The sequence below is a fragment of the Oxyura jamaicensis genome, chromosome 3 (assembly GCF_011077185.1).
Source record: "Oxyura jamaicensis isolate SHBP4307 breed ruddy duck chromosome 3, BPBGC_Ojam_1.0, whole genome shotgun sequence".
Lineage (NCBI taxonomy): Eukaryota > Metazoa > Chordata > Aves > Anseriformes > Anatidae > Oxyura > Oxyura jamaicensis.
In genome coordinates, this window is record NC_048895.1 from 118,321,752 (window position 1) to 118,349,393 (window position 27,642).

Consider the following 27,642-nt stretch of genomic DNA (forward strand, 5'->3'; position numbering starts at 1 on the left):
CTCCAGAGACTGATTCCTCTCAGCAAGAACAAGACAATCTGCCACCAACCAGGTCCATTCTCAGTGATTTTAACTCCACTGAGCAAACATGTGCCTCTGGGCTCAGCTTCCCAGCAGTCATTTACCCTTCTGCATGAGGCTCTACAGCATCACTACTCTCACCATCCTAAAAAGGATGTGTGGAAACTAGAGGGACATCAGAAACAACAAATGCTTTTGGGACTGTAGAAATTATTTGTTTCTGTTACAGTGCAACTTGTGACAATTCAAAATTTGGAGGCAGCTTGGCAAACACATTCATAGCACAGAGGAAGCACCAAGTACTGGTTGCCCCTTAACCAGAGATCCTGAGACCAATCCATCTAGCAGCAAATGAGAGATGCCCTGAAAAGAAAGCCACCTTTCCAAATGAAGAATATCCTCTCCTTTGGTACTTTGCTTGGACAACACCATTCTTGGGGACCACACCAGTTCATCCAGAAAGTTTCTGTCTGAACACACAGTGAGGTAAAGCAACAAGTCTAACTGCAGAGCACTTGTGGCACTGAATTCACAACCCTGAGAAGGGCTGCAGGAGCCCAGCTTTGATTATACAGGGACCAAAACTGTTCAGCTCTGGGCATATAATGACTGGAGAGATACTTAACAGAGGGGCTTAAGCTCAGGACCACCAGGGAAGGGGCTTACCTTGTCACAAAAGATGGTGTAAGATACACCTGTACAGGCTGGTGAAGCATGGGCTGACTGAATTGTAGAACACAAGTCTGAGACAACAGGCCAGGACCAGGAGGGTAAAGTTCACCTTCAAGAAGGAAAGCTTACAGTGAAAGGCATTGCAAAGGGTACATCCCTATGACACAGGAACCCTGGTGCATCTGGATGATGTTATGGCAGGTGACCTAGCCTGTGAACTCCATCTGTGCTCCCACCGTATCAGGTGGAAGATGAAGGGTACAGCAGCAGGGAACAGCAGCTGACCTTTCCATCAGTTGTTTATAGCCAAGGGACTTCACCTCTGCAGGAGCAGCTGTGGTATTGACACAAGCCATACAAGCTTTATATCACCCAGCACACCAGCAGGCAGGAGTTGCCTTGTCATACCTTGAAGAGCTAGATGGGGTGCAGCACACTGTAGGTAGGTGAGTTCAGGAGGGTGACTGGTAGGCGTATCTATTCAGCAGACAGAAACCATCTCCAGACTTGTCTCCTGTTCTGCGCGCAACAGACTGCCAGTTGAGCCATCTCAGGCTAAGTGGATAGGCAACAGGCCCAAGCACTGCAGCAGGGGCTTGGGCTCTGCAACCACACAGTAGAAGCCAGCTTCTTCTGGTGAGCTGCAAACATGACCCCCACAGTGCCCTGAGACACGAGGGAAGAGAGACATCCTCCTTCTCACCCCATCTTCCTTACCCCCCCACATCCAGGAAAGAACCAAGGACCAGAAGTACAACTATGTTTTTTGGGCTTTTAGTTTGAAAAAAGTATTGATTGAAAGTGTACAACAGAATGAGGTGTGGCAGCAGCACCACAGCCAGATTGTTTCACAAATAAAAACAGAAAGGGCCTTAAATAATCGGGTGCAGATTAAAAAACCTCAACAGTGAAAAAGTTCTTCCCTCTGAACAGAAAGTCACAGGCACAGAAATGGCAACAACCACATGGAGACGATGGGGGGAGGGAACATCCTTCTTCTAACCACAGGGCTCTGTGCTAAGAGGCTGCCACCTATGGCGGGCTCCTGCGCCATGGTTTGTTGCTGCTCCTGTGTGCAGTTCTGCCCTTGGCTCATTCTTTGGAATGGTTACAGATGAACAGTGTGACATGCCCTTGCTAACCAGACCCGCCCCCCACCCCCAACTGGGACACTGACAAACAAGGCCTCTGCTAAGGCTAAAAAAAGGACAAGACTTTGGAGTCTTGAGTTCAGCATGTTTAAGAAACAAGAGTCTGGTGAGCGCACAGCAAAGTCCTTGTGCGAGGCTTGCTATTCCAGCTTGGCCTTCTTCTTGTTATCACTGCCATTCTCCTCTGCTGGTGTTTCCGGTGCTGCCACGTCCTCCAGTTTCCGTTTCCCACTTTCGGCCGGTGGGTGTGTATTACGGGGTTTAAAACTGATAATGATGCAGGTCATGTTATCGCAGCCAGTGCCATCCCCTGAGGTGTCTGGAGCCAAACACTGATCCAGCAGCTGAGGAGGGACAGGACAGGTTAGCAGAGTGCACAGACACACCTATGCCATTGGACCCATTCTATCAACTGACAGCAGCTTAGTTAGGCGCTGCCAGGCCAGAATGGCAAGGGCTGGGCTCAAACGATGTTTACAGCCAAACCAGAAAACCAGCCTGAGCAACTCTGTTTTTCTCAAAGCGAAGAGAAACTCCATCGGCTTGACAATAACCTAGACGTCAGAGACACTGGTCAGGGTGACAAAGGAACCAAATTCTAATTCAGATGTGGCTCTCTGCTCCTGTACCAGCCAGTGTTGTAGCCCAAGTGCTGCCAGATACCCCAAGCACTGAACAAACCAGTCTGATGGAGAAGGAATGAAGTCAGGCACCAAGCTGGGATGGAGAAACACTGTGTGCTGAAAGGGATGGTGAAGCAAGTGAAGGGATGTTATGGACCTTACCTCTTCCACAATGGAGGAGAGTGGCCTCAGGACTCCATTCTCATCCTTTTGGGTGATCTTGGACTGGATGAAATCCACCACTTCCTGGCTGCTCATCACATTCCTGTAGAGTGGAAAAGTCAGAAAGGCTAGCAAAGTCATACCACGCTGTCCTGAGAGAGCTTCACTGTAGCAGGGAGCTGATGGTAACAAGACTGTATAGTGAGGAACAGGAGGGTTCAAAGCTCAGCACACTGCGATGTTCCTCCATCTGAGAACAGGTCCTCAGGAGCCAGAATTAACTCTTTGAGAAAATAAGGGCTGAAGCCATGCCCCTTGGGACTTCCTGAGGCCCAGCTCCAGAGAATGATCAGAGTATTAATGGCCCAAGAGGCACAACTGCTCCCTCATTACATACCAGATTCCATCACAGGCAATGACCATGAAGTCATGGTCATCATTTATTGTCAGAACTTTGATGTCAGGCAAGGCAGAGATCATCTGTTCTTCTGGAGGCAGATTCCTGTTCCGCTTGTAGAAGTGATCACCTGTAGTGGAGAGGAAGATCACTTTGTGCTGTTACTGGGCCTTGGCAATGCTGCCTACTCCAAACAGTGAGAAACAGTACTCTGCTGAACAGCAGCCCTAACAGAATTGGCACCAGTGCTTTCACAGAGCAGACCTGGCTGTGGGGACATCTGACTGAGAGAAATCTGCCACATATCCAAGGCATCTGTTTAGGTGAGCCCACCACACTGTTACCATACACAGGCAAAGAGGAGCCTTCCTCAGTTCAGCATCTCTCTCTTCAGCCCAAACCAGTTGCCACTTCCCCACTTCCTTGGGCAATACCAGACCAACAGTACATGATGTCTCAAAAAATCAGCTGAAAAATGGCAGCAGCACTCAGGAGATGAGCTATCCCATGTCTTAGAGCAGGATTTGCAGCTCACCTGAACACTTGGCTCTGCTATGATAATGATAAATGCTCATTTTCTTGAAGCTCAGCCTGTCCAGGGCCAGATGTCAGTGTACAAACAGTGCTTAGGTACTGCCTGAAGCATGGTAGCAAGAGGAATAGAGCTCGTGCAATTAAAAGACAAGTCTGACTCCAGAACAAGTGGGCTCAAACTGGCATAAAGTTCGGTACTCGGTAAGCAACATATCAAGGTCCTTCAACAGCCTCCTAACAATAGGAGTAGAGAGAGGAAAACATCCCCTCTATTTGAAAGCCAAGTTGTTTTTCTGGGGACAGTTTATGTGGCATGGCTTCTGACAAGTCAGAATTGTCAGAAGCCAATCCAGCTGTGGGCACAACAGCCTTGGAGACCTCACACACCATATCCTGCACTGAAGCCTGGCAGGCGTTGGGTGTCTCTCTCTACTGACATCTGCCATTTTTATGGCTATTTTCTCTAATTAGATGGAATGTCATATGTCCTGAGCGCAGCACCCTGAGGCCAGGCATGCCAGCATTCACACTTGGACTTGCTCACCAATTGCCCTGGAGAGGTTGAGACCACCATTCACTCTCCCATCCATGGTGACCTTGCCGCCAGCGTTCTTTATCCTGGCCAATTCTATCTCATCCTCTGGTTTGTGGTCATACGACATGTCGACAGCTTTGCCACCTTCTGACACCACACAGCGAGAATCTCCTGCATTAGCCACAATCAGCTGCTTGCCCCGGATCAGGGCCACGACAGCAGTTGTCCCACTGTCAGAGCCAGGCTGCAAGAAAAACATTTTTGTTCAGACTCCTTCCTATTGCTGTATCACAGGTCATAAAGGAACCAGCACTAGCCACCACATGCCCAGCAGTGTCCCAAACTCTGAGGTGTTGCATTTCAATCCTTCTTTCCATAAGCACACACAGAACAATGGAGAAAAGCCTGAGGGAAGCATGAAACATGGCAGTAGCATGTTCACTGAGAGGCAGGGTCAAGCCATACCTTTGTTCGAGCCTCACAAAGCATCAAAGGGCTCAGGATTCTCCAGTGTTCAACACACCCTGCTATATCCTCAGCTCTAAGGAAGCAGTTCTAGCCCCAGCCCAACTGTCCTTGTTTTGACTAGGATAGAGTTAATTTTCCTCCTAGTAGCTGGTAGGGTGATGTGTTTTGAATTTAGGATGAAAATAATGTTGATAACATGCTGATGTGTTAATTGTTGCAGAGCAGTGCTTACACTAAGCCAAGGACTTTTCAGCTTCTCACATTGTCCGGCAGACTGGGGGTGCATCTGGAGCAGGGAGGGGAAAGAACTAGGACAGCAGACCCCAGCTGGCCAAAGGGGTATTCCATACAACCTGATATCATGCTGAACAATTAATATGGGGTGGCTGGCCGTGGGAAGGGACTGCTGCTCAGGGATAGGCTGGACATCGGTCAGCAGGTGGTGAGCAATTGCATTGTGGATCACTTGTTTTGTACATGTTATTATTAATAGTACTATTATCATTATTATTTTCATTTATTTTCTGTCCTAATAAACTGTATTTAGCTCAACCCACAGGCTTTCACTTTTTTTTCCCGTTTTCTCCCTTGTCCCACTGTGGGAAGGAGGGTGAGCAAACAGCTGTGTGGTGCTTAGCTGTGGGCTGGGTTAAACCACAACACCAGCTCAAGTAGACACTCACTGCAAGCCAGGACATCTCTTCAAAGAGAGAAGGTTAGCACCTTAGAAACTGTAGCAGTCCTGCTGTCATACACTCCCTTCCATGTTAAACCCTCTCAGCAGGTTCTAAGCATAGCAAACCCTGCAGTGGAGTCAGCCTCTTCTAACTTCAACCTGCTACCCAGATCCATACCCTATCCCTCAGTCTCTCACAAAGTCAGTCTGTCAGCAGCTGTGTTCAGCCTCAGGAGAACAGATGGGATGTTTATCCCCAGCTGAATGGAAACAACCCCCTTTTACATGCCTTCCCCCCATGTGCTCTTGGCTCCACACTATGCTGCAGAACACAGGAACAAGGTGTGCACCTCCTCTTTCCCCTCCATGCCTGGTAACAACATTTCCTCCTCTTCATCCTCATCCTCTTCTGCTTCTTCAGTGTCATCTTCATCATCTTCATTCTCTGCCTCTTCACTACTGTAACCATCCTCATCTTCACTGCATTCCTACAAGAAACGAGAGATACCACCAGGAGTCATACAGGACACTCTTAGTGCCCTCCCCAGACGACTGGTCCCTCCAATGTAATGATATGAAACTGGTTTGCCCCAGAGGAGTGAAATGACCTTGTAAGTTTTCCCCAGACCTGATGTCTACGAACAGAGCAGACAGGTAGCTTCCAACTACCACAGTGAATGGAGGGATGGTGCATGCAGAAAGACCAACGGCTATCCACTATGGCTGCTGCACAGATGAGTGTATGTTTCACTCAGAGTTTAAAAGAGTCTAAACATCCCCAATATTCCCATGAGATGGTCTCAAAGTATCAATCTGAAAAACCTACTCCTAGGACACACCTAGGATGAGCCAGAGACTCGTAGCTTAAGTACCACAGCAAGCAATGCATTCTGCCCAGCCAGAAGGCCACTCTGTCCCAGTGCTGTTTCCTACCTCACTGTCTTCCTCCTCTTCCTCAACCTCATCTGACTCATCCTCACTGTCCTCAAAAAATTTGGATTTGGTTGTGCGCTGGGGCTTTCCCGTAGAGGAGCAGGAGGGCCCGGCCTCCCCAGTAGAAGAGGTGACGGCCTCGTCACCTTTGCCTACTTCAGGCTTCTGCAGAGCAGGGCTGTTGCCTCCAGTGTTGGCTTTGTCTGAGGTGGAGGAAATACCCGTGATTTCTTCATCTGGCTTCCCATTCTTCCTCTCCTTGTGGTCGATAAGCTCCCCTGGGTCAGCCTCTCCATTCATATTTGACTCCCCATCATGCTGCTTGCCTGTCCCCTCTGTAGCGTTCTCCCCAGCTGGAGCTAAGGACTTTTGTTTGAGGTTCTTGGTGCAGTTTTGTCCATAACGTGTGAGAAGCTCTTCAATGGTCATTGTGGCTTCTTCATGCAGAAGAGCAGCTTCCTCATTATCCACTAAAAATGGAAAGGGGGGAGTGGGGTGAGGACAAAGAAGCTCAGAAAGCAAGACATCACCATAGCAGCAGCTGTGCAACACACACTGGGTTCAGCAGTGAGTCGCCCTGACTGGAGGTTGCTATTTGCAGACATGTTTCAGCAGTGCTCAACTTGCTGATCACTACCAGGCATGGACAAACGTAGCCAGGCCTACACTGCCCACAGCTTCCAGGAGCTGCAGATGAACAATACGCAAATGACAGAGGAAGGTCTTCTATCCACTGCCAAGGCAAGCAGTCTGCAAGTTACCCCAGTGCCTCAGGCCACTGATGCTATCTTGCTGACTTGCAGGCAGCACAGAAGCATTTAAATTAGATGTGAGGTTGGAGGGTAAAGAGTCATATTTCAGGAGTGCAGGCTCAAGCGAAGCTGTTGGGGAAGCAGAAAGACCACTTTCATGTGCAGATTTGTTCATTAACACTGCAACACGAACAAGAAATTTTCATTAAAGCATTTGCTCCATAGGCCTTATGCAATTGCTTGGGATCCCTTTGCAATCTAGACACTTGCAATCAGATAGTAAAATAGCTTTAAGTATGCAGGACACTAGACAGAAAATAGGATGACTCCCTAAACTATGAGCCAAGGACCAGAAACTCCACTGGTATCTGATAACTTCCATCATTTCCTTGTTGACATTCCCCCAGTTATCCTGTTCTTTGCTGATTAATGTCAAAAGGAAAATAAACAGAAATATCCCATATAGTCCTTAAAGTATAGGACAAAAAGGACTCAGCATTTTCAGATCAACACACTGTTCACAGTGATTTACAGCTTTATATCTGCTTCAAGGTTAGTCACAAGCTATTCAGCCAAGAGCAGCATAGGATTCTACCCTGGGATTCACTTTCTATCTGGCTTCATGATCTGGCAACTACTTGCTCATTTGCTTCTTTGCGAGAAAGAACTACTGAAAAGAGACACAAATCTAATTCAATCCTGTCTGTAGTTTGTCTGCCACCAACCTGACAGAGCTTAGCATCAGACATATACCGTTTAACTTTATAACTTAGCCCACTTTCCAGCTCAAGGACTTCTAACACGTCCTAGAAGCTTGCACCCCATAGAGGATGTCCTATGGAAAGTTCTGACAGGCTGTTTTGCTATCCATACGATTAAGCTACTAAATGAATCAAAATACCCCTAACACCAGCTCAAAGCAAGAGACAGTACCGAGAGGTGGCAGCTCCAGCTGAAATTGAACTGGCTAATTTGGAGAAGCGAACCTTCTGTTAACACAGACTTGGTCCAATTTCTCTCAGTCCCTGGCCTGGAGCTGCAGTCTTACCTATTCAATGGCATGTGACTTACCATCATCTTCATCAGCAACTTTCTCCTTCTCATCTTCATCATCTTGGGGTCGCCCAGCCATCTGAGAGAGCTCTTTAATCACCTCCTCAGTGGTGAGCTTGGCATCTATGGCTAAGAAAGCATCTTCCAGGGCCTAGATACGAACACATACATAAGAGTGTGCATAATTTCATCTTCTGCCTACTGGAGTTCAGGAAGCTTTTGGAAAATCCTCTCAGAAATACGGTTTGATTTTTGTGTGGTCCTGCATGGAACCAGTAGTTAGACTTGATGATCCTTGTCGGTCCCTTTCAACTTGGAATATTCTATGATTCTACACCTGCTGCGAACAAAACTCTTCCAAAACTCACCATACAGAATTGGAGCCCCAACTGGTCAAGGCTGATGGTACCTCTGGGGTCCATCTGGTCCATCCCCCTCCAACCCTAGTCAATCAGGGCCAATTCAGAGCCAGCGCCCAGGGACCATGGTTCTGGCTGTTCAGCCAATTTTCCGTCCACCTTAGTGTCTGCACATGCAGCCCATAAATCAACAGCTTGTCTATAAGGATCACATGGGAGACAGTGTTAAAGGCCTTCCTGAAGTCTACAGGAGACCTGAGGACAGGATAGCATTCAACGCCATTGTGAGGGATGGTTCAGCAAGCAGGCTCCCCTGCTTAGCAGACAGGCTTACTGCAGTCAGTGAGCACATCCAGTGTGGAATCAGCAAAGCATGATACTTGGGTATCTTGGCCATAGAGCAAGAGCCAAAAATTGATTTGAGTTTGCTTTGTAGGCTACCCTCAGACCAGATCTAGATGGAAGTTCTGGAGTGACTGCCTTCCCCTCACCCACCCTGCTGACAATCCAGCACCAACTCTGGGGATACCCGATGTCAGACCAGGTGTTATTGCTATGACGGAGAATAACAATATAGAGAGAGATCATTTGGCAGAAGCAAGATGCAAAAAATTTGTTCTAACCTTCCACCTCTGCCAAAAACTATCCCTGTCCCCAAACAACAACCACCACCATCCAGAAAACTACACTCAAAAAAATAAATAAATTCACAACTTCGACTGGAATGAGCCTGCAAATTAAAAAAAAAAAAAAAAAAAAAAGAGAAAGATAGAAAACAGAAGGTTTATCTTTGAAAATAAAATCAACAGCTGGCATAAACTAGAAACAAGGAAGCGAAAGAGAAATGGAGATACCCTTGGAAGATGGGACAGGCGATCTTTGTAGAACGGGAAAGTATTTAAGTACTAGGTTCCTAACAAGGGCTCTTTTCTACACTGGTGCTTACACTTGGTTCCAGGGCAGTGCTCTATTCTTACCTTTTGCAATTTGCCTTCTTTATAGGCCTTCTGGTCTTTGATTATCTCAGGGAGATACTTGGCACAGTACAGGGCAACTTCTTCTCCTGAAAAAGAGCACAAACCATTTAAAGAGGGTGGTCCTCCCAGAAGCAAAATGTATTCTTAAGCATCTGAATTCCTGAGGTAAGTCTTGGGACACAAATCAGGACTAATCCAGACATGGAAAAATCATGCAGCAGCAGACTGCTGCGGATCTCACATATGCTTCCCAGAAGGCTGCACCTCCAGAACAGCAGGATTTGCTGATGATCCCTAGGAAACCTCAATGAGTTCTCACCTATCAGGTTTAGCCAATGCTACGAACTTCCTGAAAGGCTCATTTTGGCCATTAGGTCAACTGCTTAGACCTATTCTACTTAGAAAGCTCAATTTTTGCATGTAAATGCAAGTATAAACAAGCTCTCAGAGAATTACTGACACATGATGAGCCACACAAAAAGTATTATGTATTCTAGCGTATGTTCTAGACTAACGAAAAACCAATGTCATAGCCTTAAGATGAGCCTTTCAGAAAGATAGGGGTCCTGATCAGCAGAACAGTCACCTTGATACAGGAAGGCGTGTGCATGCATGACTTGAGTAAAAGGTGGCCAGAACACCAGGTTGCTGACAGCACAGAGGATAGCTCAGATCAAAAGTCAACAACATAAATCAAGCATTCACTCCTAGAGCAGCTGAAAAAAATTTGGAAGCTGAAAACACTCCAGCAGCTTAGTAATTAATACTGTCATAAAATACCCCAGGTTGGAAGGGACCCACAAGGACCACTGACTCCAACTCCTGGGTCTCCAAAGAACCACCCAAAAAATCAGACCATGTGTCTGAGAGTATTGTCCAAAAGCTTATTGACCTCCAGCAGGGTTGGTGCCACGACCACTTTCCTGGGGAGCCTGTTCCAGTACCTGACCACTCTTGGTGAAGAACCTTTTCCTGATATGCTGCCTGAATCACCCCTGTTGCAGCTCCAAGCCATTTACTGTCAAGTATGCAACAGAGCACAGCAGACATTTGTTGTGATCATGAAGGTGCTAATAAGGAAGAACATTAAATGGCATGAGGGATCCTGAATTTCTGTAGTTGGGATCAGCAACAGGGACCAGAAAGAATAGTGCAAGTTGTGAAGGAACAATCTAGTAATTTAGGCTTGAATATAAGATGCAAAGAACCTGAACTTTTGAAGACCAAATTTCCAGCTCTGACAGCTCTTTTAACGATGCTTTTCTTAGAGCACAAGAACTCTCCATCCCCCTACTTGCTTTCTTACACGGGGAAGGCAGAAAACTGGGATGGCTGAGCAGCGACCTGCTGGGCAGACTGAGATGTGAGAAGGAGATGCACAGGCAGTGGAAACAGGGACATGTGGCCAGGGATTAGTACCGGGATGCTGGCCAGATGTGCAGGGGTGGGATCAGGAAAGCCAAGGCACGGATGGAACTGAGCTTGGCAAGGGACACACACAAAAAAAAGAAGGGATTCTCTAGGTACATTGGCCAGCAAAGAAAGGCCAAGGAGAGCATACCCCCTGCTGATAAATGGCAGAGGAGAGAACTGGTAACGAGAGACATGGAGAAGGCTGAGGTACTCAACAGCTTCTTTGCCTCAGCCTTTGCTGCCAGGCAGGCCTCACACGTCTCTGTTGCCCTGAAGCTGAAGATGAGGGCTGGGGGAGCCAAGTCCCTCCCGCTGTAAGCAAAGAGCAGGTTAGAGACCACCTGATGAAGCTGAACGAGTACAAGTCTATGGGGCCCGATGCCATGCCTCCCAGGGTCCCCAGGGAACTGGCTGATGGAGTTGCCGAGCCTCTCTGTAGCCCATTTGAAAAGTCCTGGCAGTCAGGTGAAGTCCCTGGTGACTGGAAAAAAGGAAACATCACTCCCACTTTTAAAAAGGGTTGAAAGGAAGACCCGGGGAACTACAGGTGAGCCTCACCTCTGTGCCTGGGAAGATCATGGAACAAATCCTCCCAGAAGCAACGTCAAGGAACATACAAGACAAGGAAGTGATCCAAGGCAGCCACCACAGCTTCATCAAGGGCAAATCGTGCCTGACCATTCTGGTGGCCTTCTGTGATGGAGTGACTGCATCAACTGACAAGGTCAGACCAACCAATGTCATGTACCTGGACTTCTGCAAGGCCTTTGATATGGTCCCACATGACACCCTGATCTCCAAATTGGAGAGATGGATTTGATGGGTGGACCATTCAGTGGATAAGGAACTGGCTTGAAGGCTGCACCTAGAGAGTGGTGGCCAACGGCTCCATGTCCAGGTGGAGACTGGTGACAAGCAGTGTTCAGGGTTCTGTTGTCTGTGGACTGGTACTCTTTAATATATTTATTAGTGACATAGACAATGGGATTGAATGCACCCTCAGCAAGTTTGCAGATGACACTAAGCTGAGTGGTGCAGTTGATACAACAGAAGGGTTGCCATTGAAAGGGACCTGGGCAGGCTAAAATAGCAGGCCCACGTGCACCTAATGAGGTTCAACAAGTGCTTAGATGCAAGATGCTGCACCTGGGTTTGGGGAAGTCCCAGACCTGAGTACAGACTTGGAGAAGAACTCTTTGAGAGCAGGCCTGCTGAGAAGGACTTGGGGGTTCTGGTGGATGAAAAACCTATCATGAGCCAGCAGCACACTTGCAGTCCAGAAGACCAACTGCATCCTGGGCTGCAACAACACAGAAGTGGCCAGAGGGAGAGGGAGGTGACTGTCCCCCTCTGCTCTGCCCTTGTGAAGCCCTACCTGCAGAGCTATATCCAGGTCTGGGGCCCACAGCACAAGAAGGAGGTGGGTCTGTTAGAGTGGGTCCAGAGGAGGGCTACGAAGTTGATCAGAGGGCTGGAGCACCTCTCCCACAAAGCCACAAAGACAGAATGAGAGCTGGGACCGTTCAGCCTGAGGAAGTATTCTGCAGGCCTTCCTATAGCTGTAGGTAAAGGCCACACATGCTCCTTCCCTCCTGGCTACAGAAGGAAGGTTTTTATGACACAATTCTTAAGAGGCCAGTCAACTCTTTACTTCCCTCTCCTCTCCTTCTTCCAGACAAATACTGTCTGTTCAGACAGCTGGCCATGAAGCTCTGTGAAGCGAAGGGCAGCCATGGAATTGAGGGAGTGAGAAGTAGCTAGTCATCAGCTCAGCAAAAGACAGAGACAAAAAATGAAGGGAGATAGAAAGGGAACATAGTCGGAAGTAAAGAGATGGTGAGTTTGAGCAAAAAATAAAAAGGAACAGCAGACACAGACTTCCCAAATGTGCCCACAGAAAAGGGATTAAGTGGCCATTAACAAAGAACAGAAACCTTGCAAAACTGTTACTGGTTAAATAGCGCTGCAGAAAGTTCAACGGTACGGATCTACACAACAAAGAAACTGAGCTCTATTCTGACCATACTCTCCAAAATGCAGTGGAAGAGTTTTTTGACAAAAAACCTGGGAGATCACAGATAAATAAATGATGTAAGAGAAATACAAATGACCCTAGCATTTTTGATAACTTTTTAATAAAAACTTGAAAGGAAAAGACAAGGTGACCTGACAACAGATCTGGCAGAGAAATGAAGACTGTCAGTCCATTGCCAACCTATGTCCACTGACACAGACTTATTGAAAGCAGATGTCATCGATCCAACTCAAAATCTGCTCATAAAGATTCTGTGATTTTGGTTGATAGAACTAAGCATGACTTAGGTAATGTACATAACTTGCACATAGGTGTATAAGACAGCACTTCACTTAAAAAGTTAAACTTTCAATACACCACATGCTCAATAGGTAAACTGAAAACTAATGGCCATGAGACAAACTGAACAAAGAATCACACTGTACCATGTTTATATGCAATCATGAAGGACTGTTACAGATGATACCATAATGTTTTTTATTTAAGAGACAAAATGAAACAGTTTCTATGAGAGAGTGATGGAGGCAGTAATGAGTAATTGCAGTGACAGGTCTTACATATCACGTGATAAGCTGCAGGGAGTGAGCAGAAGCTTCTCAGAGAGGTAATATGGCCACTGAGGAAAACATTTGCATAGTCTTGGACAATGACAGACAGCCACTCAGCAGATCTGAATGCTCTAGGAGATGGTCCTGAAACAACAGGTCAGGGACATGCTCCATGCATCCTTATATTAAGGCTGCTTTTATTTGGAGTGTAAACTAGCTCATCTAGCAGACCATAAAACTGTAGCCCCGAATCTAGAGGACATTAATGAGCAGACTATCCCAGGGGTCAGCACTGGGTCCAGTCCTACTTAACATCTTCATTAACAATCTGGACCACAGGGTAGAGTGCACCTTCAGTAAATTTGTAGATGACACAAAACTGAGGGGAACGGATGGATCACCAGAGGGCTGTGCTGCTGTCCAGAGGTACCCTGACAGGCTTGGAGAGGTAGGCTGACAAAAATGTCATGAAGTTCAACATGGAGAAGTGCAAAGTCCTGCACCTGGGAAGGATCAACCTCAGGCACCAGAACATGCTGGGGGCCACCCAGATGGAAAGCAACTCTGCAGAAAAGGACTTAGGTAGGAGTCCTTGTGGGTACCTCAGTTGACCATGAGACAACAACGTGCCCTCACTGCTAAGAAGGATAACACAATTCTTGGCTGCATTAGGCAAAGTATTGCCTGTAGGTCAAGAGAGGGGATCCTTCTCCTCCGTTCAGCATCAGTGAGGCTGCACTTTGAGTACTATGTCCAGTCCTGGGCCCGTTAGCAGAGAGACCTGGGCCCAGTGGGGAGAGCCCAGGCCTGGAGCCCCCGTGATGTGAGGAGAGGCTGCGAGAGCTGGGGCTGCTCAGCCTGGAGCAGAGGAGGCTCTGGGGGAGCTCCCCCATGGCCGTCAGTACCCGCAGGGAGGTGTGGAGAGGCCGGAGCCGGGCTCTGCTCAGCGGTGCCCAGGGCCAGGCCCAGAGGCCCCAGGCCCAGCCTGGAGCCCTGGTGGTTCCCCCTGCCCCTCAGGCAGCACTGCTGGGCTGGGAGGGTGCCGGAGCCCTGCTTGACTGGGGGGACTGAACCAGATGACCTCCAGAGCTCCCTTCCAGCCTCAGCCATTCTGTAAAGCACTTGCAGAGAACACCAACAGCTTCTTGATCATACTATACGGAGTGAGCTGAAAAGCCTGGCCTGAAGACAGCTGTGGGAATGCAGGGCTCGTGCCATGGGCAAGTGAGTTCCAGGACCTGGCTAGCATCTTGGCCTAGACCTAGAAAGTATACATATGCTCTCCTATGAAGAGGTTTGACCAGTAAGCAAAGGGATGCATTGTGCATACCTCAGCAGTCTGAGAAGAAAACCCATGACAACTGCATGAATATCTTGTCAAAAACTAGAAGCTCCAGCCAAGTGGGCTACTGACACGATTGCCAATCATCACAAAGGGCAGCTCCAATCTCCTCCATAGAATCTTAGAACCATTTAGGTTGGAAAAGACCTCTAAGATCATCAAGCCCAACCACTAACCTAGCATTGCCAAGTCTACCACTAAACCTAAGCATCTACACACCTTTTGAATACCTCCGGGGATGGTGACTCAACTACTTCCCCAGGCAGTCTGCTCCAACACCTCACAACCCTTTCAATAAGTTTCATTTTTTTTTCCTTAATATCCAAACTAAACATCCCCTGCTGCAACTTCAGGCTATTTCCTCTTGTCCTATCACTTGCTGCTTGAGAGGAGAGACCCTCACCCTGCTACAACCTCCTTTGAGGTAGTTGTAGAGAGTGATAAGGTCTCCCCTGAGCCTTCTCTCTACATTAAATAACCCTGGTTCCTTCAACCACTCCTTGTAATATTTGTTTCACTTCCAACTTGATCTGCATGATTGCCAACTACAAGAAGCATCACACTCATAGGCTCTCAACGTCCATGGGGATTTCAACCTGGATGTTTGCTAGGAGACACATGGCAAGCAGTAAGCAATCCAGGAGATTCTAGAATCCATTGAGGACAACTTCCTGGTCCAGGTATTAGACAAACCAACCACAGGAGAAGTGTTAATGGACTTGGTGCTCACCAATGTGGAAGAGTTCATTAAAGTTAAGATTAGAGGAAGCCCGGGTTGCAGTGACCATGCCCTGGTTGAGTTTGCGATCTCAAGGGATATGGGCCTGGCTAAGAGCAAAGTCAGGACTCTGAACTTCAGAAGAGCTAACTTCCAGCCATTCAAAGAATTAGTGAATGAGATCCTATGGGACACAGTTCTTAGGGACACAGAATCTGATCAGAGCTAGCAACTCTTTAAGGAAACTTTCCTTGTAATTCAAGAGCTCTCTATTCCCATATGTAATAAATCAAGCAGGGAAGGTAGGAAACCATCATGGCTGAACAAGGACCTGTTGATCAAAACTAGGCAAAAGAAGGAAACACAGACAGTGGGAACAGGGCCATGTGCCCTGGGAAGAGTACAGAAATGTTGTCTGGATGTGCAGGGATGGGATCAGGAAAGCCAAGGCACTGACAGAGCTAAACTTGGTGAGGGATGCAAAGAATAACAAGAAGGAGTTCTACGAGTACATTGACCACAGAAGAAAGTCTACGGAGAGCATATCGCCTCTGACAAACAAGGACAGAACTGGTAACAACAGATGAGGAGAAGGCAGAGGTACTTAACTTCTTTGCCTCAGTCTTCACTAGTGGTCAGGCTTCCCACATCTCTTGAGTCCCCAAACCTCTAGGTGGGGGTTGAGGGAGCAGAGTCCCTCCTGTTGAAAGCAAAGAGCAGGTTCGGGACCTCCTGATCCAACTTAACATGTCTATGGGCCCTGATGACATGCATCTCAGGGTCCTGAGGGAATTGGCTGATGTAGTCACCAAGCCACCCTCCAACGCATTTGAAAAAGACCCTGAAGGTCTTCAGAGGTTTTCCTGACGGCATTATACAAACGCTAAACAGAAACTGTGTGGGTAAAAGCCTGCATTACTTGTACCAGGCAACTGTTCTGACAGAAGAGCATTGCTCAAGCCACCTGCCTAGATCAGAAATGGAGAAGAGTGACTGAAGGGCAGCTCTGTCTCTGCCCAGTAGGGTCTGCAGATGAGGCAACAGCACCCTGCAGTCTGTGCTACTGGAAGCAGCTGACAAATCTAATAATACTAGCATAGACACCTGATCACCCGCCAAATGGAAAAGATGACTGAGCACTGCAATCTTCATGTCAAAGGTAGAGGCAAGGGATGTTCTTCACAGCAACAGGTAGCTCGATCTGAGAAAGACATCAACAGCTTTACAGTCTTGGATTTAGTACTTTCATACTGTCTCTGTAAGCAAGTAAGGCATGGAATGGTGAACAGCCTATAGGAAAATGGTCTCCACAAGCTTGGCAGCACTATAAAAACAATATAATAGAGAAATATCTTGCTCTGTCACCACAGAAGCAGGAATCCAGTCCCAATACAGAAAGCTTTGTCATATAAACAAGCCATTTATTTGAAATAGGGACAGACTCAGCAGCGACCTGAAAGTCTCTGATATGTCTGGCCACCAAAAAACAAGTTACTGTTGGGTGAACCTGTAGGTGCCACTAAAAATTAGAAACTTTCGGTGCTTCCCCTGTAGCTCCAGCACAGGATGTCACAACATTTTCCTGCAAATTAATAAGGCTTTGCACAGGAACCTTTGCAAGTATGTCTTCTCTCTTCATTGATCACAGTTTGCCTACAAACCAGGCCACCTTCTATGAGTAGAGCTGGTAATGGTGGTACCCATCTCCCTTATACAAAAGGCACAAAAGTGCTCACTTACACTGTTTTAACCAAAATTTCTAGGAAAACAGGATTCTCCTTTGGAGTCCTTTGGCTGCAGATGATGATTCATCACAATGAGTGATGAATCTAATAGCTCTGTGTCCCTTTGGTGCACAGGAGGCAGCTACCAGCCCAGCACACAGACCAGAGATCTAGTTGCTTGCACAGCAGTCCCAGTGAGGTCTATTTTTTTTTAAGCTGAATCAGTAACTACTTCAACACACAGTGCTGCCAACATTGCCAGAGAAATGGAACTGGCTCAAGGAATTCATCCTCTACATGCAGACAGACGTACTAAAATATTCTGTCTCAGCACTTCTGGACCTGTCACAGCAAGAAACCCATCAGGTTTTTGTCACTGAAAAAGCCTTTATGAGAGTACAAGGGAGAAGCCTGATCCCACCTGGCACACTGAGTAGGCATTAAGCACCAGGGCCAGCAGTGGCAAAAGGGGAACCTTTCTACAGTTTTGCTGAGGTGCAGTCAGTATAATTACCCCGCTGGATAACAACGTCTCCTTTCAGTTCATTGGGTAACATACTCCCAGATTTGCTTACACATACCAAAAATCAGCCCACTCACCACATTTTAACAAGATCTCATCCTCATTATGTATCAAGCACCTTCCCTCTGAAAAATGAGGCCCAGGGTGAGGGCAGCAGCAGCAGGGTTGAACAGCCAGGTAAGAAAGCCAATTTAGATACCTCAGTCCTGCTTGGTGCTTTTTATCATTATCTTTCCCTGTCAGTTTTACTAGGAACCAGAGGATTCAACCTCATAATATTCCTTGCCTTTGGTACTGGAACAGGGAGAAGAGCAATTACCAAAGTGACACCAGTTGCAACTGAGTAACACTGACTCCTTGATCCAGCTGCAAAGATTGCAAAGCAGAAGACTTCCCTACTCCTCTTACAGCCACGTCACTCTTCTCTGATGGTGTTTAGTGGCATTGGATCCAACTAAAAGCCTCAGAATCATCTGTTGACAATGAAGTGCTCAGGGCTGTGTAGTTGCCTAGGCAGACCTACAGCAAATGGTTCACCTGTAACAAGCATTTTAGACAACATTTCCAGCAAAATATAAGTTGGGAAGAGCTCTTTGAAGCACAAAGCTGAACCATAAAACAGAATAAATTTTCCAAAGATGTAAGCACACAGAAAACAAAACAATGTGAGAGGAACTGCCATGCAGGCTCTTCCATTAACCATGGTAGGCAAGACCACAGGGTTATCAGCCCAGAGGAGGGAATGGAACCTATTGCTTGTGACTGACAGAAAAAGTTCTACGTGCTCCAAGGTGCATTTTAAACTGCATAGGAGTCCTGGCACTAATGGTTTTCAGAGAGCAGGGAAAAGAAAATCTCACCAAATATAATTTTCAAGAAACGGAACAGAGGAGAAGCAGGGGTACAGAAGAACAGCTTGATACTCATGTGGAGTGCATTCACCTGGCATGGACTTCAAAAGCCTTCAGGGGCTGAACCCTTAGAGAATATAATTATTCATATGTGATCCTAAAATCATTGTTGGTTTACATCTTCTATATCTCCAATATTAAACCCACTGTAAAAATCTCAAAGCCTCCATGAATCATGTTTTTAATGTTTACTGGCAGAGAAGCATCCAGCTAAGTAATGCCAAAGCATCAGCTGCATTTCCTGCTTAATGTGATACAGATGCACTAGGAAAGTCTTCGGAGTATCAAGTAAACTACAGAATCTGTAGAACTGAATTCAATCAAAAAGTAAATATTTAGAGGGCTCTCCAGAGAGCATACTTTTATGTTTGTAAAGAATTAGGGAGTGCTTTTGATTGCCAGAGAGCATATGGAGTTTTCAGGCTCTCTGAAAGATCAAGCAGAAAGGTGAACACATACATTAGAGAGTTCAGGTCTCAAAGCATATTTCTGCACAGATGGATGCCACTGCCAAAAACTACATCTGATGCAGTTTTAAAAGCAGAAGTCTCATTCAGATGAAGTATGGAACAAAATCCATTTATCTTGGCATTTCAGGAAAAGGTGGTTACAGAGTACCTAAGACCCAGCTGGAATCTTTCTGCAGTGTAATTTCTCTGCCCCTGGGAGCACGGGCTTGAATAGGACACGTAAAGACAAAAACAGGCAGCAGCCTTGAGGCCAACACCTAGAAACCTAGGCAAGACAAAGGCCTCCAGAGATAAAGGTTCCTAGATGAAATCTTTTTCAGTGCATGTACATGCACAAACCCATCCTATCTCATCTTCATAAGGCTGAAAGTAGATCTCCCTCTCTGAATATAAAATAAAGCTTAGAGTCAAATAACAAGTAAAGTAGCTACCATCAAATACCACAGAATCCCTTGAATTGGAATACCCTGCCAAAACAGGAAAAGAAAAATTTAAGACCAGAGTATTAACTCCCATCCTGAGACAATGACAGTGCATAGAGAATGCTTCTGTCTTAGATCAGAAGGCAAGATGATAAAACAAACAAACAAAAAAAAAACAGGTAAGGAGGTTGTGAAGTCTCCTTCTCTGGAGATAGTCAAGGCCCGTCTGGACGCCTACGTAGGCAACCTGCTCTAGGGAACCTGCTTTGGCAGAGGGCTTGGACCCAATGATCTCACAAGGTCCCTTCCAATACCTACAATTCTGTGAGTTCCATCACACTGCACGCTAACTGGAAGAAATTTACAGTGGGGCTTGCTGTATTCTACTTAAACACCCTGTTGGGGCAAAAAAATAAGGAGACCTCACTATGATAGTGTTCAGCTCCAAAGTGGGCAGCTACGTGTAAGTGAAAATGCTTATTAAAAGGAAATTAAAACAGCTAAAAGAATAAAGCATGTGTAGGTAGCAACAGAGACTGATCAGAAACACCATGCTTGTGGTGCAGAGTACCTATATATCATTTTCCAGGGTTTGGGAGGGAAGAGGCCAGGGCAACTAAAAAGGAAAGTGAAACAGCCTATTACAATGTGAAAGCCAGCTACAACTTTCAAACAGTGTAAGTCTTGTCCATAACATGAAAACAAGGTATAAAAGCAGATATAAAAGCAAAATTGAATTTAATCTTTCCATTAACAGCTAAGACAGGTTAGAGAGGTTCCCACCCTAAAGCCTTCTTTTATATGGGACAAACCTGAGGAATTGTTTCAAACTAAAGAACGCATCAATCAAGTCATACAAAAGTATGAACAGGCAAATCTTGATCTTCAAAGTCAACTTCAGTATAGGATACTACACCTGCATCCTTCCTGATAAGGATTGCCTAGGAAAAAATGTAGAAATTCAGATTTTCAAAATGTTTTCAAGTAAGTCAAATGTTTTATATACTAAGTTGCAATGGGAAAACAAGGCCAAATATGAGGTCCTGTGCCTGGGTTAGAGCAACCCCAACCATGAATGGATTGAGAGCAGCTCTGAGGAGAAGGACTTGGTTTTGGTGGATGAAAAGCTTGACGTGAGCTGGCAATGTGCACTTGGGAGCCCAGAAAGCCAACCGTACCCTGGGCTGCATCAAAAGAAGCATGGACAGCAGGTCAAGGGAGGTGATTCTCCCCTTCTACTCTGCTCATGAGACACTACCTGGAACAGTGCATTCAGCTGCAGGACTCCCAACACTATAAAGACATATTGGAGCAATTACAGATAAAGGCCACAGTGATAATCAGTGGGCTAGAGCACCTCTCCTATGAAGACAGGCTGAGGGAACTGGAGTTGTTCAGCCTGAAGAAGAGAAAAGGGCTCCAGAGAGACCTTATAGTGACTTTCCAATACCTAAAGGGAGCTGACAGGAAACCTGGGGAGGGACTCTTTATCAGGCAGTGTAGTGATAGGACAAGAGGTAATGGTTTTAAACTAAAAGAGGGTAGATTTAGTGTAGGTACAAGGAAAAAAAATGCTCCGAGTATGGTAAGGCCCTGAAAAAGTTTGCCTAGAGAAACTGTGGATGCCCCATCCCTAGAAGTGTTTAAGGCCAGGCTGGATGAGTCTTTGAGTAACCTGACATAGGGAATGTGACCCTGCCCATGGCACTGGGTTGGAAACAGAGGATCTTTAACGTCCCTTCCAACTTAAAGCATTCTATGATGCCGTGGAAAAAAGAAAAGACAACCAGCCTACATATTGGATGGACTGAAAATCATCTATTACCACTTAAGAAATATCTGGGAGGAACTGGGAAAAGAGTTCTAAAAATGTCAGCTCACAGTTCAGTTGTGTTAAAACAGCTGATACATTGCTAGGAAAGGAACTGAAAACAAAGTAGAAAACAGTTAAGTCACAAATTGATGATACACCCATATCTTTAAAGCTATAAGCAGTTCTAGTCAGCCTACCTAAAAGCATGTTGCAACGCTAGAGTATGTTAAAAAATGACAAACATAATTAGCAGCGTGGAACAATATGAAGCCTGGAATTCATGGCCATGTCCAACACAGGTAGTGAGTGTAATGACTGCTGTGGCCCAGGCATTTAATCGCATATGCAAAAAGTTACCAAAATGATCCATGGCATAAGCAAGTTTGTACTCAAATTATTTCTGGACACAGTTCAGGAGGCAGTAGGAACCAGGGATCAACAGCCAGTTTGGATTCAGTCACACTATTCTAAACTCTAGGATGGGTTAATAGCATCAGTGTGGCCACACCATTACAGCTGGCCTCGGGGCCAGAAAATTGGCACAGATCTTATTTAATGGCACAGATTTAGCTGTATGATCAGAGACAAGTCTGGGACTCTTCTTATTAAGAGAAAGGACACAGAGTCCAAAATTATAAAAGTGGTAAGTGGTAACAGAGTGATTATTTACTAATTTCTCATAATGTAAGTTGGTGATAATTGCAGTGAAATTATCAGACAGCAGAGACAGATCAAAGTATTTTTTCAAACAAAAAATAATTAACTTGCATATAAAACATCCTATGGAAATAACCACCAAACATATAAACCTGGTTTAAAATGCCATTAGACAAACTCACAAAGAGTTAATCAAAAAAACTCAGGAATGCCTTCAAGATTGTATGGTTACAATCCCTAGCTTGGGGATCCCCTAAGTGGTGAATGGAAGCTGGGTATACGAGGGAATGGATCTGCCTACTCTGTTTTTTCTCTTTCCTTGAGCAACCAGTACTGACAACCATCAGAGCATACTGACTATTGTCAGACCTCTGGTCCAATCTGAAATAGTCTTTCTTAAGGCCACTCTTCTGTATCCTAACTTACCTATCAAGAAAATAAACAGGCATTTTAGAGTTTTAGAAGATGGAATGCAAATCTCGTTGCAATTTTGTACCAACCCATGACCTTCCTTCCAGAAATCTTAAGAAGCTTTCAGACCCTTAGTTAATGATATCTATCTACCAAAGAAAATGCTTTCCAAGAAGGAGCAGGATTTCTAATGATAAATAGTTGTTTGCTCCAGCTGCCCTGACAGAAGCCGCTTTTACTGAACAGCCTAGAAGAACCACAGCAAAGAACTCTGGAGAGAACAGGGAACGCAGTTACCTCCGTGTCCATCGTAGACTGAGAACATGGCTGTTTCACTGTCCAGCTCAGGTATGCAGTTGTGTGCATCCTGAAAGAGAGAGTAAAAGTCAGGAATGACAAGGACTGCAACAGACCCTCATACAGAAGTGGGAGAAAGGAGCATGGAGGCTATGAGCACTGGAGGGAGAACAAGAACAGTAAGAAAGCCTCCTCTCATATTCTCAAAAACTTACCTGGTGAGCACTTATCTTCAAAGAAGGAACACAGATCTTTAGTATTATGTTGCTCTCTGTGCTAGAGCAGTAGCCCTGCCTTGTCGCCATGAGATCATACCATAACCTGCTTTAGTTCCTTGATACAACTCTAGGTATTTCCAGGCTCAAGCCAGAATCAAATCCCTCTGCTTATGGTACCTGGAAGGCCTGTGTTAATGTAGTAGCTCACAGTCCTTAAAGAACGTATGGCAGTGAGCTCTGTGCTCCATTATATAAACTGGTATCTAGACCAAGGGCTGTCTAATAGCATAACTAACACTAGCACCTATAGTTTGACAACTTCCCCCATGCAGGCAAATGTTGGCTATGGGTCACCTACAGCATCTAGCCATTCCCACAGACATTTTGTCTTCTCCTGCTCTTGCCAAACAAGTTCCTAGCAAACTGAAAAGGCACTCTGATACATCGGTGAAGCCAGAATGTCACATACAGAACCTCCTGACCTCACGTCTTCAACAGAACCATCAGCTTCGCCTCTGCTTGTCCTGGTGAATACAGTCACGAATGGTAACAGTTGTCTATCCCAACAGGCCAACGAAAGGCAGCCTTGCTACGCATAGGATTATTGCGTCCAACAAGAACAAACAAATGGGTTAGAAAACCTCCTCTTGGGGACAAAGGCTCCTTTTTATTGCTCTTGTCACACGGGATGCTCCAGAAAGGCACTGCTGGCCTCAGGCACAGTTACCTGGGGAGCGAGGTAAAGAGCCAGACCTCTGACAAGCATCTTTTAAGCAGTGCAGCAGAGGACACACAACTGATCAACCAACAGCACTCAAACTGAAGTACTAAACCAGGTATCACTTCCTAAGGTAAGACAGGCATCTCTGTTCTGCCAACTGTCCAGAAACCATGAGACTGTCTGTGGGAAAACTGAAGGAAAGGTGTGTCCCAGGAGTTCTGGGGGCATAAATATCAACCTCCAACCAGCCTCTCTCTGTATATGCTCCCAAACTACAAAGATGCACAACAGTGCACAAGGTACATGCACAGACTGGCCTCTCTCCCCACAAACTCTCACCAGGAACAGTGACTTTGAAGGTGCTGCCCAGATTCTACGGATAGGCACCTGGCCTCTTTCACCCTGAGTAAGCAAACCAAATTTGGTAATTCCAGTGCAAAGCTTACAACTGATGAATGGACTGAACCTCTCTCTCAAACTCCCGCTCCCAACTGATTTCCTAATGCTTTCTAATTTTCTAAGTTCAAGCCCTAACCTATCAACTGACAGCCTGACTGCACACCAAGTGCTTTTGTTAAAGAACACTCATGCAGTTGTTTAAACAATGAGATCTAGTCTCCTTGCTGTGGTTCATCACCTTGAAGTTCAATGTTCTACAGGCTGCCCCAAAGCAAAGCCCTGTACTTTGAGTCAGCTGGCCCTAAGGTTTGGGTGTGTCCACACTGTCAGCCATAACCAAGTACTTCTATACATGTGCATACAGCCACACTTGATTGTTGCTCAGTCAAGCAACTGATGAGCTTTTCTACTTTACCGTAGACTCCGTAGATAAATAAGTGTGATTTATAAAGTCTTTGGCCTCTAGGATCACACAATCTTGTAAGAGAACCCCATTCCCCTGCAGTTTCTACTAAGCGGTAATAAAAATGGAAAAGGAGTTTCTGGGTTTATGCAGCACTTGTTCCAATGAAACAGGCAAGTTATAATCTCAGTTCAAAACAACATCAAGTCTCTAATTATGATGTAGGAAATTTAACCAGATTTCACTGGACACAGTGAACGGAAATAAAGTCCCAGCATTTTTATGCTCACTTTTCACAGCATTTACAGAAGCTAGAGAGATAGCAAAACCACAACAAATTAACTGGGATAAGTCCCTGGTGACTAAACAATAGCTTAATTAAAGCGAGAAGCACAAATGCTGCAGGGGAGGAAACCCAATACTGGCAAAGATGGTCTTTCTGCTCCATCTGTATGACACTCACTGGAACACGTCTTGATCCTGAACCAGGGCACTACTGTCAAGGAGGCAGACAAACAAGGCCAGCACACATCAGTAGGAGACAGCTCAGTTCCCATACTGCACACAGAATTGTCTCTGCACTACTTTGAGCACTGCCATGAGCTGCTAACAGCTCTGGATGCCTGACCGCACACAAGTTTCTGGCATTTTCAACACTAAGGCCAGTTCAGAGGGCATCCAATTTACCACAAAAAACATTGTGTGCCACCAGCACAAGAAGCAGCTGTCAGCTGAGTCTCCACATCCCCTTCAAGGCCTGTTAAACTATCTGCAGACAACTGTCCTCTGGGTAACCATGATCTCATACTCTTCAGAATGAGCAAGAGAGCTCACAAAGCTTAGGTGCCAGCAACCCCTTCAATATCAGCCTTCTGCTATCCAACCTTAGAGTTAGAACAGCACCAAAGAGCTCAGATGAACCCAGTCCATCTGCCTAAAGAGTGCCTCCCTCCTTTACCCTTCACGTTATCCCAAAGCACCCCTCTCCATACTGGAAAGCTGTCTTCATCTTTTTCCCTTTTCTTATTCACTCATAGTACCTGAGACTACTATTTTGTTGGTGGTGGTGGTATTCATATCCTTTGTGTTTCTCACCAGAAAAAAAACATTTCCTTATTCACAAAGCAAACTCTCTGGGCTAAGAATGGATTCTTATTACAAATTTCTTCAGAGCCCTGTATACCTGTCTCACTTAGAGGCTCCTAAAATGTAAGTTAAAGGCAACAGACAACACTTACATCATTTTTCACTGTCTAAAAATGTCTGGTTCCTCCTACCACTTCTGCACGCTCTGTCTAGCGTCACTAACAAAAACTATACCTAAAATCTTAAGTGTTAATCAACAAAATACACATTTGCTCAGAGCTTTTTCCAAGCTTTGTGAAAGAATAAAACAAAACATGAAAAAAGTAATAGAAAACACAAACCAAGACCAGAGACCGAAAACTCATAGTACTGGAATGCAAGAAAACACAAAAGAACTGTCCAATTCAGCTCAGCTGTATGTAAACACAATGAGTTTTTCATCCCACCATGGACTTAGAAGCAACTTGCAGCAGGTTCAGCTTGCAACACAAGCGCTCCTACCATCTCCTCATCCCTTGTTAAAACACAGCTAAACCATGTCTACACCAATGTCCACAGCATTGCTTTTGTCAGCGTGGAGATATGCCAAACATGTTGGTTAGTGCAAAAAACACAGCTGCAAGCTCTGGACCTCATCCAATTTCCGTAAAAGTCAGTGACAGCAAGAACAAGTCTCCAATAAGTGCAATTATGAGCCCACTTCTCTCCTGTGGAAGGACTACTGTAGCCTACCACCAGTGCTGTAATTAGCTGCAGCTCTGAGCTCCCCTCATCCAAACCTCTGTGCACCAAGCACGCCAGAACACTGCCTGTATTCAGCTTCTTAGCCATGAGCTAATTGCCTTGCAGAGATTACACAGCACACATCTCAGTGTTACATTAATGTCTGTGCCACCATTTCACCCATGCAGAGGTCACCAGAGTGGAGCAACTGCAACATTATTAGTCACATTCAATGGAGCACAAACATCCTGAGTTTATCTTAAAAGCACGAGCAACATTTTTCCTGCCTCTTCTACCCTAGAAACTATAGCCCACAGTTTCTTAAAGCTCTGCTGCACACAAAAAGAAGAAAAAAACTGGTCCCTATTTTGCACCAGTAAGACTGTTGTAACATTTCACAAGCAGTGAATTATCTGAAAGCAAGACTCGTGAAAATGTATTTAACAAGAAGGTTGCTTTACTGTATTTAGAGGAGATATACCCTTGGGACTGCAGGGACCAGTATTGGTCCTTGTCTTATTTCCCTTGTTTGCTGGCTGCCTGGAAGGGAAAATAAACCAGCATATTAATGGTATTCAGAGTGTGTCAAATTCAAAGAACTAGTAACTGTAGGCAAGGAAGAGAAGTAATCCCAGCAGATCGGTGTTACTCTTGTACAAGCAGCTTTAGCAAGTAGTTCCAATAGACTCCATCGTTGGGAGGAATATGGAGAAGCACCTGGCTCCTACAGCCAGATGTTTATCTTGTGATAATTCATTTGTTCCACAACAAGTACCAGTGATAGGCTGGCAAAGCCAGGAACAGCTACTGCTAAGTGACAGCAGCAGTGAGAACTCCTTCAATCGTTTTGCCTATAAAATAATAAGAAAAACAGAGAGAGAATGAAACTCTTTCTGCTTGGGAAGAAAAGCAGACATCTTTGCCTGAGGACTTGTTTGCTTTCATTTCCTGACTCATCCCAAGTATTCCACCGTCCTTTCCCTCCACTTTTCAGCCCAAGTCCCTTATTCCCTGCCGGGGTTTGTCTGGCTCTACGTACCACCTCCCAGCGCGGGGAGGCCCTGCAACAACTCCCAGACGCTCCCACAAAGCGGAGCGGTTTCCGCAGCCGATCCCCGCGCGAGGCGGCACAAGCAGAACGCGCGGGGGATCAGGCAGACGGCGGCAACGGCACCACCGGGCGCCGCCGGACCGGGCAGCCCCAGCCCCCCCGCCCCGGCAGCAGACCGCGGGGAAGGCGCGGCCCCCGCCAGCCGCAGCGGCCCCGCCGCGCTCACCTCCATGGAGACGCGCCAGCCCTGCATGGCGCTGAACCCGAAGTGCAGCGGGCGCGGCCCGAGCCCGGCCCCGTCCCCGGAGCTCTTCACCGTGTTGGGCTGCGACAGGTAGGCGCCCATGGCGCCGCGGCGGCCTCCGCCAGCGAACCCGGCCCCCGGCGCGGCGGCCGAGCGCGGAGGGGCTGCGGCGAGGGGCGCGGAGGCGGCCGGGGCGGGGC

General features: G+C 46.2%; 1 protein-coding gene across 1 annotated transcript; it reads right to left on the bottom strand.

The window, feature by feature from the left end:
• Positions 1–1,451: 1,451 nt before the first annotated feature.
• On the bottom strand, positions 1,452–27,636 carry PPM1G (protein phosphatase, Mg2+/Mn2+ dependent 1G). The gene is made up of 10 exons (XM_035321494.1): positions 27,425–27,636; positions 22,598–22,667; positions 9,314–9,399; positions 7,996–8,128; positions 6,173–6,642; positions 5,590–5,727; positions 4,105–4,339; positions 3,027–3,156; positions 2,630–2,732; positions 1,452–2,188 (listed from the first exon to the last, which is right to left on the bottom strand). Exons 1-10 carry the CDS (start codon positions 27,542–27,544, stop codon positions 1,985–1,987), a joined length of 1,689 nt encoding a protein of 562 aa, XP_035177385.1. The 5' UTR covers positions 27,545–27,636; the 3' UTR covers positions 1,452–1,984.
• Positions 27,637–27,642: the final 6 nt, after the last annotated feature.

What these genes read in the sequence shown, in the direction of transcription:
- PPM1G (XM_035321494.1), bottom strand. Translation starts at nt 27,544, where the DNA reads ATGGGCGCCTACCTGTCGCAGCCCAACACGGTGAAGAGCTCCGGGGAC. An exon ending in GCATGGAGGGGAAAGAGGAG is followed by an intron (nt 4,340 to 5,589) that starts GTGCACACCTTG and finishes TTTTTCTTGCAG; the next exon opens with CCTGGCTCTGACAGTGGGAC. An exon ending in TCTCCTCCATTGTGGAAGAG is followed by an intron (nt 2,189 to 2,629) that starts GTAAGGTCCATA and finishes GTCCCTCCTCAG; the next exon opens with CTGCTGGATCAGTGTTTGGC.